This window comes from Glossina fuscipes, unplaced genomic scaffold (genome assembly GCF_014805625.2).
Source record: "Glossina fuscipes isolate IAEA_lab_2018 unplaced genomic scaffold, Yale_Gfus_2 60, whole genome shotgun sequence".
Taxonomy (NCBI): Eukaryota; Metazoa; Arthropoda; class Insecta; order Diptera; family Glossinidae; genus Glossina; species Glossina fuscipes.
Genome location: NW_023998432.1, coordinates 7,934,470 through 7,950,175, shown reverse-complemented (window position 1 = coordinate 7,950,175; position 15,706 = coordinate 7,934,470). Strand labels below are relative to the sequence as shown.

Sequence of the window (15,706 nt, the reverse complement as noted above, 5' to 3'; positions counted from 1 at the left end):
TGATAGCGAAAGTATATGATGCTGCATTGAGAGATTGATGTTACACAATTGATTACAAGCTTTAGCGAATTAAGACACAAATTTAAATTTTTTTGTTTTGTTTCAGCTGTTTGTAAAGAAACAGTTTTGTTTGGAATTTATTCTATTCCATACTAACCCAAAGTCAGAGCAATTAGGCCTGTTTTGACAATTTTGAGAACGTTTGCTCGCACCTCTTGGGCATACAAACAGCAAAAAAATCGAAACTTGAAAATGAAACTTAGTTCACGCCATATATAATCAGTGCTTTGATAAGAATACAAACTTATGTAAATGGAATGACGATAATGAAATTATACGAAAATATATTATCTGAAAGCAAGAAGCAAGTAATAAAAACATGAAGTACCACCTCACCCATGAGTACGGATATAAAGCGCAAATTCAACCACGGTCGCTTCATTAGCATAAATAAGTGTAAACTGGCAATATACTTTTGAAAAGGTGATTAAGAGATTTAAGATAAAAAACTTAAGATTATTACGAAATGATAGATACAATGATTTGGTCAGGAATTTGAATCGAAGTGATGTTTTAAGTGCTGTGAATGAAGTACATACTAATTCGATCTATTGTTAAGAAATGCACTGAACGTATAAAAATAAACGTTATTCCGTAAAAGACTGTTATGAAAAAAGACAATTATTTATTTGTTTGTGAACCTTGTGTAAACGTGTGTGGGTAGAATTGAATTATAAGCAATTTGTGTTATAACTAAAGACATTAACCGCAATAGTGTGAAAAATAATGTTTGGTGACAAATCAATATTCAGTGAAAAGATTGGCTTCTGTTGTTTCTTCTCAAACGGGCTTCCTTTCAAAAGACTAACGCTCGGAAGGGAAAAGTCTATTATGCTTACATTATTAAATATTTAGTTATGTAATATTTTGTGACACGTTGACAAACTACAATACCTTCATTACACACAACAAATTATTTGTGTAATAGAATTGCATAAGTTCATGGGACATACCATTAATTCGGAGTAGGGGATGCTTATACACTTGTGTGTAGTTTTATGCGTTTGCAGAGACCTATTATGCTAAAAAAATTGCATATATATCAGAAGCGTATGTAGTTAGTGATATTATATTAAATAATATTATGTTTGTATGTTGTATATATATATATATATATATATGTATGTTTGTATGCATTTTGACGACGATCAGATCTTAAAAAGATTTCAAACTGCAAAGCTTAACTTAGGAAGTCAGCTGCGGGAAAGTCTTAGTAACCAAAATGAAATCTCGTTCTAGTGTATATATGTGCGCTAAATAAATGGTGCAGTTTGGAATTTTTCGACTAAGGAAATGTTCAAAGCCAATTTTGAATTAGACATCTAATGTATTTATTACGCCTTGTTTGAATATTAACTTTACAATGGGAGTATTAATTACTTTGAAACAAAACATGAAATGAAAGTAAATGCTAAATGAGTAATCAAACGAAAACACCTTATTAAATCTATTCAATATTATCAGTTTTCGCAAGTCGACGTGGATGTGCTCATACTGAAGATTTTTTGGTCCCCACCTCCGCTGAAAACCGTGCTTTCAAATTTAAATGATGGATACTTATACCAACAAACGATATGAATACACAACCTAAACGTCTAGGTTAATTTTAATATCTTTTTAATTAAAATGCACTTTTAATGAAAGATAATGTGTAAACTGTACCTATTGTAATTAGTCAATGCTTTTTAATTCTGATATTCATCAAAGAACAAAGAGATTCTCTAATTTCGTTGTTTGTTTCACTTCAGGAAGTAGTTAACACTCTCGTCATACTTTTTTTGTTCGATTTAAGCGTGCCTCTCTGCCCTGTGTGATTGCAACTACAAAAATTAAACTTAGCAGAGAATTTGTCGTAGTTTTGCTTTAACTTATGGAATGTAAGTAATTTGAATATATTTAACAAGTGGATTTTTCGAAACTAAAAGTAGCAATTACTAGGTTATTTGAAGGTGGATTTCAATTCGACTTAAAAGTTTGTGTGAACGTGAAAGGCTCGCTCTATTGTAAGAAAGTTCTGGAAGTTTTTTATGATTTTGCCAAAAACTATTTAAATGATTAAGTGTCCAATTTTCGAGAATCTTATCAATATACGCCAAATGGCTTGTTATTTCAAAATATATTCGTAAGTTTGAAGAAAAGAGTTTGTTTACATTTGTGGAACACATCTAACGACTTTGTCCTCCAGTTTTATCGCGGTATTAGAATGACTGTTTAGCTCTATTTTTAAGAATGGCGTTTTGTAAGGTCAAGCCTAGATTTCCTTTTGTTTAATTTTTAGATTTTTCTACTATGCTTTATACTTAGAGCTATTGAAGCTTCGGGCTTTTTCTAGAAAAATAGTATTCTAAACGAAATCAGTTAATCCTTTCTCAAATGACAAAAGTGAAACTTTGTTTTGAAACGAGCTCCTTTAGAAATTTGACAAGTCCTCTTCTGTTAGTTTGTTAGCAGATATTTTATCAGAAATTAATGAGAGCAAATTATCCCCAAACTGACTTCAATTCAATTTCAAACTCCTACGCAACTTCCGTTTGTGGTCTTATTAACGAGAGTTGGTTTTGGAAATATCTCCAAAAACGAATTTATTTTGAGGGACAAAGAAGGTTTAAAACGACGGATGGATTAATTGGGTCTAATTGGCTCAAGACTCTTTTTTTTCTTTAATGCCTCATCATCCAGTTCGGGGTTGTTCTTGGACCTAAAGGTTGTCAAGAAATGTTATAGGTGGAGTAGGGTAACGTTTATGTAAGCTCGACTTGAAACTGGGAACATCTGAAATAGCAGCAAAAACCATTGTGTGTGGGCTATTGCTAAAGCTAGCATACGTCTCTAGATTTTTAATGTGTGTTTTTTTCGTGAACGACATGCTTTCTTCGATTGCTAAGGCTATAGCTGCCACCGCAAAACTCTCTTGAATATTGTCTTCACAGAGGTTCCGAGGTAGCAAAAAGGGAAGATGAAGAAAAGTAGTCTCGCACAACTATAAGATTAAGACAGGTGCGTTGTATGCAACTTTGTTATTCGCATGGATGCAGCATCTTTGGTGAGCAGTCTACCCTACCTGTTTCGTTCAAAAGCGATAAATGGCACTCATATATATAAAGTCTAGGCAGTGGTAGGCTTCCCATAGAACCCGAAATCCCGAATCGATGGCAATGTGGCAGAAAGCTTTGAAACAGAAAGTAACCATCACACTTCTTGCGCTATCAGAAAAATAAGGAAAGATTTCAGCCAAACTTTTGCGGATCATGCGGCCCAACTCAGTTAGCTCCAGGTACAGTCTCGTCGACGTGCAGACCTCTCCTTAATTGAGGGCTATTATTGAAAGGAAATATCTCTAAGTCCACGGTGCTAGTTACATTCCTCTGGCAAGACAAAATCCTCATCAGCTTAATGGCAGGTACAACATGATATTTTTGTAGAAGTACTACAGCATCGCCATAAAACGCGCGTTCAAGTTTTTGTACATTTACCTGCAATAGGACGAGTAATGAGCAAAACTCCAATTTTTAATCCTTTCGCAAAATACGGCTACTCTCAGGGCTATTATACGTACCGCTGTGGGCGTGCTCTCCAACCGATTTGGCCCATTTTTAGTACGAACCTCCTTGTAAGGATTTTTCCGGCCAGGAGAATGTTTACAACCAACTTGACACAGACGGATAGACGGACATGCTAATATCGTTTTAGAATTTGATGCTGATCAAGAATATATATACCTTGTGGGATCTCTGATGCTTCCTTTTGGGCGTTGCACACATTTTGGAGAGTTTTAGTACATCGTTTCGATCAAAAATGGACCCTGAATCTGAACGATTCATTACCTGTTGGCTTTGCGAACGCTTTTGTCATGCGAAGTGCGCAGTTATCAATGCCCGTGCTGCAGATGCAATCCTTGATTCTTCAAAGGGTTTATGTTAGTCATGTTCCGGTTGTAGGAAGGGAGATTTTGACTTTTATAAGCTAGACACGGAAACAAAGATTGGGTTCTCTGAACTAAGCAAAAACCTTGTTACTTTGTGTGGGAAGTTTGAGACAATCAAGTTACTGGTCGATGAGTGTCGCCATCTAGAGCACTCATCTTCTCCCCCCATCCTGCACAAGACCGACTCGTAATATAGCGTGTGGTACTTCAACTATATTTGATCCGTCGACTCCTGTAAGTGCTTCTTCCCTACAAAGAATGTTAGCGTTTCCGTTATTGCTGAGTGGGCCGCTAATAAAAAACTTTCAAATAAATTGGGAAGCCCAGGTTACTTTGTGTACATCCTCAAAAAACATTAATAAAAATAACAAATCCGTCCCTCTCTTTGGCTGTTCGGGGGTGTGTGCTGGTGACCATGTTGGGCAAGTCGTACAAGCTGCACATGCAAGTGTGGTCAACCCCTCTGTACACTCGCCAACTCAAAACTCTCTATCTACAAATTCTATTGATTTTAGTAGGGACGGCGAGTGCTTGCCGGTAGTACCCCCCAGAAAAACAAGATTCGTATCAACACTGGCGGCTGACGCCTCTGTTGTATAATCTAAAAAGTTATCTGGCTACAAAACCCCTATCCACAATTTGAAGCGTGTAAGCATTTTCAGATTGGTTCCATCTCAATCTAGAACTATCTCGTCTTTTAAAGTGTTGGTTACGACTGAATATATGGAAATTTTGTTACATAAACTATTGTGATCAGTTGGATCCTTAATTAAGAAATTCATTCCTCGGGATCAACCCCATATTCGCTTTACTTTCCTGAATTCAGTGAGCACGGAATTTTGTTGTTCACTAAAACCTGGTTACAACTTAATTCATTGGAAGTTTATCACAATTCTTCCCAGATTTTCAGAAAGGATCAATTGGATAGTATTGGTGGTGATGTTTTCATTGCCATCTCTGCTGCAGTTCTGTCCTATTCAACTGAATTTCCCACTCCTCCCGCTGTTCACCTTTTAGTTTACCTGCGAGTTCGTATCATTAATGAATTTGTATTTCCTTTTATTGCAAGCATGATGGTCCCTTGAACTACTCTAACGTGTTGAATTCAACTTCCTCCAATAAATATTATGATTTTAAGAAAACTAATATTTTATTGCTTAAATCTCTTCTTTCACACATTATGCTTGATTTCTCTACTAGAAATATTAAAACCTTCGTTCTATAATGCATTAAACCTAGCTATTTCTGCAACTATTCCGATCAAGCAATCTTGCCCTCGAATAAAGTGTCGGCTATGGTTTAACAAGATTGTTAAATATTGCAAAAATATGAAAAACAAACTTTTCAAAATATTTATAGAAAGTGGTTCTGCTTATGACTATTTCTCCTACTATGTTGCAAGGCATAAATTTAATTGGCTCTTCTACTAATGTTATTGCAGATGCCTTTCGTTGATAAAATTCTCATTGCTTGCTAATTCTAAATATTTTTTTACGTTTGTTAACTATAAAAAAAAAAAATCTCGACATATTCCTCGCATGGATCTTTTCATGGCATCGAGCCCTCTGGTGGCGTCGAAACCTCAAATCTCTTTGCTGAGTACCTCCGACGAAATTTTTCAACTGCTGGTTCCGGTTTAACTGATAACTAACTCGATTTTCATTTCTAAGCTGTACTTGGTTGGTTTAAGGACTTTAGAATACAGTTCTGTGATGGGATTCCATCCTGTATGGTTAAAACATGCTTTGTCGAGCTATGTGGTGTTATGTCAATGATTTTTAATCCAGTGACATTAAATCCTTGTTTTCCCTTTCTGTTGGAAGAAAAATTTCCTTATGCGACTTTATAAATATGCACCAGCCAAGTACCCATTTTATTTAGTTTATACATTAATGATCTCCCATCAGTGATTAATTCCAGACAGACCTTAATGTACGCTGATAATGTGAAACTGTTCTTTTCCTTCTCTCTAGAATCGCAATCACATCAAAGTGATTTGAATAATTTGGTTGCATGGTGCTCTTTGAATCTTCTGAAACTAAATCTAAATAAATGTAAGAAGCTTTCTTTCTCAAGAAAAAAGTCATTCATTACTCAGTATTTCATTGATTCGCATAAGTTGGAGGGCGTCGATATGTTCACAGATCTAGGCGTCCTATTTGACCATAGATTACGTTTTAACTTGCACATTGAACTCTCGTTAAGCAAAGCTAGGTCCGCGCTTGATCTATAAAGAGCTGATCCAAAGAGCTTGATGATCCATACATTACGAAAAGCCTGTACATGTATACTTGAGTATGCCTCTGTTGTGTGGATTCCTTTACATAAGTGCTATGTAGATGCAATTGAATGTGTTCAAAAGCAATTCTTGCTGTTTGCCCTTAGAAATTTGGGTTGGGATCCACTTGCCTCTCTTCCCCCCTATGTAAATAGGCTGCTTTGTTATCCTTACAGTCACTTGAGAAACGTAGATCTATTCTTGGTGTCTCTTTTTTGATTAAGTTAATTAAACGTACTATCGATTCGTCCACATTACTTGGTGAGATAAGCTTTAATGTCCCCAATCGCTTTTCGAGGCACTTTATGTTCATTAAGCTGAGCCAACGTGATAAATATAATTATGAGCTGTTTCACCCGTTCAGAGTTGTTTGCAAAATGCTAAATGATATCTATCCCTTAATCTCAATATAGGATTCTGTAAAGTTTATCAAAACGACTTGGTTTAATACGCGCGATTTGCCTATGTTGTATTTAAACTAACTTTTAATCTTAACAACTCACTATGATTTGAAAATTAACTGGTATTGGTTACTGCATTGCTTGCAAACCTCTTGCATGTTTGCGATAGCTTAGGGGTTCACTTACAATTTGGTTCTGTACTGGTTGTGGGTGGGCCTCTGTGCCAATTGTGTACAAGCTTTGTTTTTTTCGTATTTATATACACATGAAGTATTATTTAATAATTATTATTATTTTTTTATTTTTTTCCTTATTTCTCCTTATATACTTTATACTAGTTTTTAATACTAATTAGTATAGGATTTATTTTTTAAGAGTCAGTTGAATTCGACTGTTAAATTGTTTTAGTTGAGGTTCATGTGTAAGTAAGTAAAATAAAATCAATAATAAAATAGTTAAATGAAATAAAATTTACAAATTCAATGAGTTAGCGCTCATAGGCTGTTGACACAGTGAAGATTCGCTCAATTTCAAGCCAGGGAATAAAAATTCGCAGTATAAAAAACAATCTAAGTGGACATAATGAAACCGCGCATTCTAAAAATTGTTAAACTTATTGCGATCCTATGTAGAAATTGGCAATTCATATTGTTTTGTAAGGAAACAAAAAAATAACACCCGACAAAAAAGTAAAAGAAGAAAGAAAAACAATTAATTTAAAATTTGAAAGCTATGTTAATTTTATATTTCATATTGCATTACTTTAATTTCCTTTTAATGTTATTTTCTATAGAACTTGAATTTATACTCTACATTACTTTCCAAAAAGTGAAAAAGGGCAACTAAGCGACTTATTTCCAATTCCAAAAAATAGCACATTTAGTAACAATAAAGGATTTTTGATAATGTCATAAAATTTTTTAACATTTTTTTCGTTAATCAGTTTCGAGATGTTTAATTGTTTTCATATTGATTTTGCTATTGAAATGTTTGCGTTCATTTCTGCCTTTTTGCTGTTCAAACCGTATGACACAATGATGCATTAATCCTATTTTTGGATAATATGGGATTTCAAATTTGTCGACTTTTGTGAGAATTTGGAGGAATTGACAAATCATATGGTTTTGCGTATATACAAACTAATAAAACAATAAAAAAGACTTAAAAAAATAGAAGCAATTTATTTTAAATTTAAAATGTATTTATCCAATTTATGTTTATTTTGTATTAAATTAACTTTTATTTTTGTTAGTCGATTTGAAATTTTTGTTTATATATAATATTATTTTATAAGGCATGAAAAATAAGCAAAAAATGCATTTCATATTAAATTTAAAATAAGGTTTTCAAATCAAAACATTTACGCAAATCTTTTGCTTTACCCAATTATGTCAGTGTGGGTTACTTCTATGCCCTTTCTTTTAAATTGATTCTCTTCATTCTTTATTTTAATAATCAATCGAAAATGCAATTTATTTTTACACTAATTTTTTGTGCTGCTGTTGTTTGTACATTTATTAATTAAATTCCTTATTTTCGGTTCTAAAACAATGTCTTGCTGTTCACACTATCCTATAAAATATTGTGATAACCCAGCTTCCGATTGTGTTTACTGCGTGGGTTATTTTAAGTTAAAAATAAGAATAACGTTTCATATAAATTATAACATAATTGATGATCATGGTTTTATTTCTCTGTTTATTTATAGAAGATATTATTTAGTGTTCATTTTTTAGTAATCAGTAAACGTGCACCTCGTTTGAGAAAAACCTTTTTGCTGTCAACTTTACAGCTTCCGTTTTCCTCCCCTCATTTTATTCCGGCAAACGTATCAGATGATGGAGATGCCAACTCCAAATATTATTTTTGTTTTTAAATTCTTACTTATATCGCAGTGGCGATGGCAACCCTTGTGGCGAAAATTTTCAGTAGTATGTTAACCGCTTCTTCGTTTAAGTGAGCGCTGTCCTTGGTGTTCCTTAAGAAATTCCTCTGTCAAATTTGATATTGTTCTGATTACATATTTTCTATGTATATATTCATAAGTGAAATTATGGTCTAAAGAGACAAAAGGGTCTTATAAGGCACACTTTGTTTATTTTCGTTGTTCTTCAGTACAGTGCACTACTGTTGAACTATTGAACTAGTGTAAACTCTGCATGTTCGTCCGATATACCAATGGTAGACATAGATATTACGTTATGATCCGTGACATTTATTAAGGCAAAAACGGGATATTAGGTTTATCGTCTCTGTTCATCTTCATATAAAGTCTACGTGTTACAATCCGTAGTAATTCTAGGGATTGGTTGCTGAACACAAGTTGTACTTTCCATTAATTTTCCAGAATGTTGGCGGTACGGTGATATGATATGTGTTCACGGACTGTCTTTGAACTGCGCCTTTGGTTACTCTACTGGTTCTACCGGTCAGTTGTGTTGTTTTATCAGATTGCGGAATGGGAGGAACACTGGTGTCTGTGGCGTTGAAAACTTAAATCTAAGATATTTCATTGGATTATAATTTTTAGAAACTTAAATCTAAGATACTTAACTAGATTACAAAGTAATGAATACTAATTTAAAGATATATATTTTAACCAATTTAGATAAGGTAATAGTTATATAACACACATTGGGTATGCCACAATTACTGATTGTATGACATTTCGCAATTCAATGAATAGTGAACATTTCAATAGAAATAGTGGGAGTAAGGCTGTCCCTTTTGTATCTATCAAAATTGTATTAACTATATCTATTGATTTTCTTTTTTGAATCTGAATTTTTTATTTGTTGCAACTTTTTTGATATTTAAGTTAATGCGCAATTTTTGAATTGAATCTGATATCCTCAAGATAATCGTCAATTAGCGTACCAATAAGTACCTTTAATGCAATATAAATTTCAAATTTCTGGCAAGTCTACAATAAAGTTCAAGAATGAATACTAACATTAATTGAACAGCAACAGAAAAAATGTTCTTGACCGACGTTACCTCAAGGTTGCACTGAAATGGAGCCAGTTATCTTAAACTGTTCTTACAGGTCTTATTGGCTCCATTTTATTAGAACGGTTGTTCCCATATTTGCCCCTGTTATTGATTGCCCATATAATAGTGTCAATTTATTATTCAGTCTTTTGCTATTTTTTGCAGAAACTTTTTCTTTTAACACAAAAGCTCTGTTCTGCCTGTGTTTATTAAAATATTTTAGCTGTTAATATGTGTATTAGTCGTTTGATTGCTTATTTTGGTCTGAAGTTCAGACGGTGCCGCATGTATCACTATTGTGATCGGTATAGGGTACTTATCGTCAATTATCTTTCCACTAAGCTTTGGAACATCTATTATAAGACGTTTCTTCTTATTGCCTAATTCGTCATTATGTTCAGTATAGGATACTTATCGTCAGTTGTACTTTCACTAAGCTTTTGCAAATGTATTACAAGGCGTTGCCGTTTTATTCTATTGTCTAGTTCATCGATAGCCGTCTTGTTAATAACCTAAAGGGGCTGTTGTAAGGTGACCCAAAAGATCGGATAATCTCCTGGTAGCAGTTTTTGTTCTACTATCATTAATAATATCGGATATGGGTAGTGGTTTGAATAAATGGGTGCATCGTCATCCATTCGGATGGTGGCGACAATGTCTTTATTAGGGACCCTAACTAGGGTCCGCAAATGTTCTAATGCTCGTTTTCATTCCATTTTAACGAGGACAGAATCCTTGCTTCTCCGTAAATCTTCACTTCTGTCTTCTATGTTGAAACAGTTCATGTATCTTTTTATCAAGTTCAGCGTTTTGTTACTGTAATGATAGACGAATTGCACTTTCTACTAGGTGCGAGATTTGCTTTGTATTCTTCATTTGTATTTTTTTTTTCTATTGCGTACGCCTTATTTTTGGAAAAGGCTATCTAGATTTTCTAAACTCATGTAATTATATCTGATTCCATTTAGTTCAATGAGTCAAGCACAGAGGCCACATTTCAAAGCATCATGTATGAAAAAATTTGATAGACGTACAAATACACTTCTGTATACCCGTAATAAGACAAATTATTCACAAGAAAAAACTTTTCTATCAGTATTACCGTTACATGCTCCATGTTGCTTGAAAAAAATGCAATTATTTTTATATTGCTCACAACGATGGCGCGTCTATAGTAGAATCGCTCCTGTTGGACACCAATTATAAGATCTTGGTCTCGTAGTTTTATTTCTCAGTTTATGTACAAAATATATTATTTAGAGTTCATTTTATAGTAATTAGAGGACGTGCACATCCTTTGAGAGTAAACTTCTTTCTGTCAATTAGATCACTTCCGTTTTTTTTTCCTCAATTTATTTGGGTAAAGTATCAGTTGAAAGAGATTGCAACCCCACACATTACTGTTTTTGAATTCTTACCTCTGTCACTGCTGATGGCAGCTTATACATAGATTTGTCTACTTTTTCTTATAAAATGATATGGTAAGGCAGACAAGCGCGGCTTTTATTGCATCAACTAATTGCCTGCTTCATTTGTCCTCTAGAATTGAAAATATATAGGAAGCTTCATTGCGCTTTCAGCTGTAGCTGTGTGCGTTTCTAATTGCAATGTACGAAAGAAGAACCTAAAGATGGGAGAGCAGGTGATTTATATAGAGCTAATGTTCAATTCCAATAGTTGTTAATATCAATTAAACTTAGATTATGTGTATAGATTGTTGGCCGTTATTATAGCCGTTAACTAAACATCAATCCCTTTGGCTATTTAATGTTCTTCAAAGCTTTCGCAATGATGATGTGGGAGTATCGTGATATAAATAATTAGGTTTTGCTAATTTTTTTTTGGATTAATGATCGTCTTTTGTTTTTTTTTCAAAGCAAGTGTGATAAAAATTACCGTATATGTTTGCTTAAAATATATTGTGTCATCGTCGAGATGACTGATTTAAATGGTCTAATTATATAATGAAATAAAGACGCAGTTTTAATAAAACACTCCACGCTTCGTACAATTTTATTTTAACTTGCAATGAAATTAAGTGTTAGCGCATATCGATCACAAGCGGCAGCTCATAAAAAAATATTATCTGGTGGTTACCACTCACATCATAATTACGGCAGCACAGAACCGCCCAGCGTATATGAGGTAAGTTACCTATAAATAATTGCTCTAAAAATGCTTAGAAGTTGTGACAATGTAATTATCTTATTTAGAAAGAGCCACCTTAATCTATCAATAACAAGTTTACAGTAACGTTTATGTCCAAATAGTCGGCCGCATTCGTTTTGCACAGTAAAAAACAATGAATTTGTGACGTCCGCGAGCGTAGGGTGACGATTTTTGTCTCTCTGCTAATAACATTACTTCTTTATGAAAGAGAAATAAGAAATCTGCTTAAAATAGCAGATCACCATATAGCAATGGTGAGAGAAATCTTGATGGAAAGAGAAAGAGCGTGCGATGTGTGTCCGTGTTTTAAGGTCGGGTTTCGGTTTATAAAATGAAAAGTGAAGTGAGTCAGTTCAATCAATTCGTTCATTCTTTGAACGTGGATGTGTAAGTGCTTTGCCCGAAGTTTGTGTGATTTTTGTACGAAATAAACAAAAATAGAAAAACAAGCAAGAGCGTGATCGAACAAAATTAATAATAATAATACGTGCGAAATAAGTGATTTGTGGAGTTTTTATTTAATATGAAGTCTATTTGTCTATAGCGCACATGTACGTACAAACAGAAACTGTAAAGGATTTCTTTTAATGTACTTTATTAATAAATACACAGAACAGTATACAACATGCTTACATTGTCGAGTGAACGACATCGAGACGAATGAATTTTGAAAAAAGAAAAAAATTATATACATATATACATTTTAAGGAAAGAATAAAGTTCGTTTACGATCCGCGATAAATTGATGTAATAAATACATTATCGGAACTGAATTTGTTCATCATGCGTATTAATTGTAAGGAAGAGATTTTCATAAGTTATGTTACATGCATACTTGTGTAAGAAGTCCCTTGCTATTATTCCATCAGTTTTTATTGGAACGTCCCGGTCTACTAACTGTATTTTTTGTTGAGTGCTTTCGTTTGCCAAGTTTATATATAATTTAATTGTTCCCAATAATTTTTTATATATTCGTTGATTATTCCTGTTAGGTTGATACATTCTGAGTTGTCTTATGGATAGTTTTCCAATAGATGTGCTTTGCAGAGACTGATGTCTGCTCCTGTGTCTAGTAGAATTGTCATTTCTGGCTTAGCTGTATTTTGAATGTTTACCACTATGTAGTTCAATCATTTTTAAATTGTGAAGATTTGGGAGGGTATGTTTGATGCCTGTTTCAAGTGTGCCGTCCGGGATTATTGTTTTTATTATTATAATGTTGGTTTCTACTATTCTAGGAATTTTTGTCGTTGCTGTTATGATTTTTATAGTATTTGTGGGTATTTATTTTCAAGGCTGTGAAGTTATATTTAAATATAACTAGCAAAGACACAAACAAATTAATACAGGATTCACTCTGTGCTGGTTTCATTTTTTCAAGGGACATGGTTTGGTCACAGTAGCTCCGTAAACTTTCGCTTTATCAACCTCATTTATGGCATAGTGTAAAAAAGTTTTGGTTTCGAATATTAGTTAATTTACATAAAGTCATGTTTTGTTTATAAGAATTTGCAAAAAAATTTGCGAAAACTTCTATTTTACTTGTATTTTGAGTTAAATCCCTCCGAGACTTCGTTTAACAGAATTCTGTTAACGGCTTTAAGGAGCTCTGTAAAAAATTTTAGTTTGTGTCTTTGCTAGTTATATTTAAATATAACCTCATACCCTTTTTATTTTCATTATATAAGAGTTCGTTTCGCCCATACTTTCGTACTCTAGCGCAATATTAACTGTTTCTAAGAAAGTTTTCAGTTGGGCCGCAAATATGGTGCATATAATGTAATCGTCAAGCTCGTTCTGCAAGACGGTGACGACGTGAGTGTCATTGATATTTGTGAATAGGTTTTTTTGTTCAGGAATAGCATTAGTGCTTAGTTCTTTCATTTGAAGATTATTTGGTTCACTAATAATATTTAAAATTTTATCTTTATAACAACTTATGTTACCTTTTTGAGGTATTATTTTGTTTGATTTTTATTTATTTTCTAGTTTGGCTTTTAGCCAAAGCGTTTTTCGGTTATCGGTGTTATATTTTTTAACAACTGTCGCCCTCCGTCTTCTTCAGCTTCTTTTGTAGTCAGTTTTTAATGGCTGTGTTTGGTCAAATAAAATTGGTGGATTGTCATGGGGGATATGTTATGCGGTTTGCAGAAATTCATTTTGAAAAAAGAATGTGAATGTTTCATTGTTAAACCTTTAGAGAAGACGACGGATGTTATTTCATGGTCGAGGCCGACCCAAAATAAGCTCCTACTGAAAAGCATCACAAAATGGAGCCCAACGAAAATACGAAACGGGATGTTTAATTACAGTCATCCTCAAAACTCTTCGAAGATCGCTTTAACAAAAATGGCTCCAACAATAAGCAAAACGAAATGTGTTCCTTATTTACTTTCATTAAAAATATGCTCATTATATTCAATTTAAAATCTAGATTAATGTTATAACATTGACCGTACCATTGCTTAGTATGTGTTCATTACAAAGCAAAAAGAAGAGAAAATATCTGCTTAACGACACAATCTATTTGCTGTTATAGTGCGGTGAATCCTATTACCTAGTAGACATGATTGCAATTTCCGCAATGCGAATACTTACATGAAGTTAAAATGGTATGGTTTTCTTGTATTATTTCATAATATAAAAAAATAATAAAGTTCTTATTAATAAATTAGAACCAGTATTCTCGTCATAATGCAGTAATTTCAGTAAAAATAAGCAGACAACGAAAAGCTTTAGCTGATTTCTTATCATTCCTTTTCTTACTAAAAAAAAAAAAAAAAAAAATGTGAATATACGGGTTCGGCCAAGTAGAAAAGGCAGACATTTATCGGAAGAAATGTGGAACCTTATTGTTAAATGTCGAGCAACGATACGATGAACAAATTAGTGCAGTCAATTTAGAAACGCCTCTATAGCCTTCCGCTGTGTATTGTCTATTTTCATTTTTAAGAATTATGAAAGATATATTATCCAAATTGCAGAGAAAACACATGGTGTCGGAGCGGAATTAAAGATTATTGCAAGAATACCATAAAGTAAGTCAGCACACGGCACGCGACTTCAATATAGATAACACCATATCTTATGAATACTTCACTGCTCTTAGGATTTGGAAAACTTCATCATCAGAAAAAATAATATTAAAATTATAATTGCGCCTTTTATTCTGTGCCAATAGGCTATGGTGGCGTCTAAATTTCGGCTAAAAAGTTAAGTTGAAAGAAATTCGTGGAGAAATTCGGAATCTCCACACCATTAGAAGGATCGAACCCATTAAAGGACATCAACGCAGAAAAGCGGCTGGCTTCGCGCTTATTACTAACAAAAGTGACAAATATTTAGAATTGGTTAGCAGTGAGGACTTTAACTTGTAAATATATTAGCGGCGCGATGCCCTGCAATAGAATACTTCAAATTTTTGAAGAATTTCTTATACAGCGTATTTTTTTCTTGAGAAAATTAAATTAAATGTTCTGTTAAGCCAAGGTGGGTAAGGGTTCTGAGGGAAATGTTGCCTAATAGAGACAAATAATGAAATAACTAATGCAAGCTTTTCGTAAGAAAAGCATACAAAGGAATTTATATCGTTATTTTCATTGTGAACTGAAATACACAATAGTAAACTCCTCAGAGGAACGACATTGGTCTTACTGATGCATATAATTAGTATAAATTGAGCATCGCCAATGCTGAGAATGTGATCGCATATAATAAACGGAAATAATTGGAGTTGGGTGATAACAATATACTACTACGGTTAACCTGTAGTTCGAGATCATATGAGAATATTAAGTCTCGTAGTCTCTAGAAGGAATACGTTACATAGTCTTGTTGAAAAAATTTAAAATCTGAAAATCCATTAGTGAACATCATTATTCT

General features: G+C 33.5%; 1 protein-coding gene across 1 annotated transcript in view; it reads left to right on the top strand.

The window, feature by feature from the left end:
• Positions 1–558: 558 nt before the first annotated feature.
• Positions 559–15,706, top strand: part of LOC119637678 — a 204,603-nt gene continuing 189,455 nt past the window's right edge. Inside the window, exons 1-2 of the mRNA XM_038033873.1 lie at positions 559–1,110; positions 11,537–11,800. Of these exons, the coding sequence (XP_037889801.1) occupies positions 11,684–11,800 (117 nt within the window). The 5' untranslated portion in view covers positions 559–1,110; positions 11,537–11,683. The remainder of the gene's footprint in view (positions 1,111–11,536; positions 11,801–15,706) is intronic.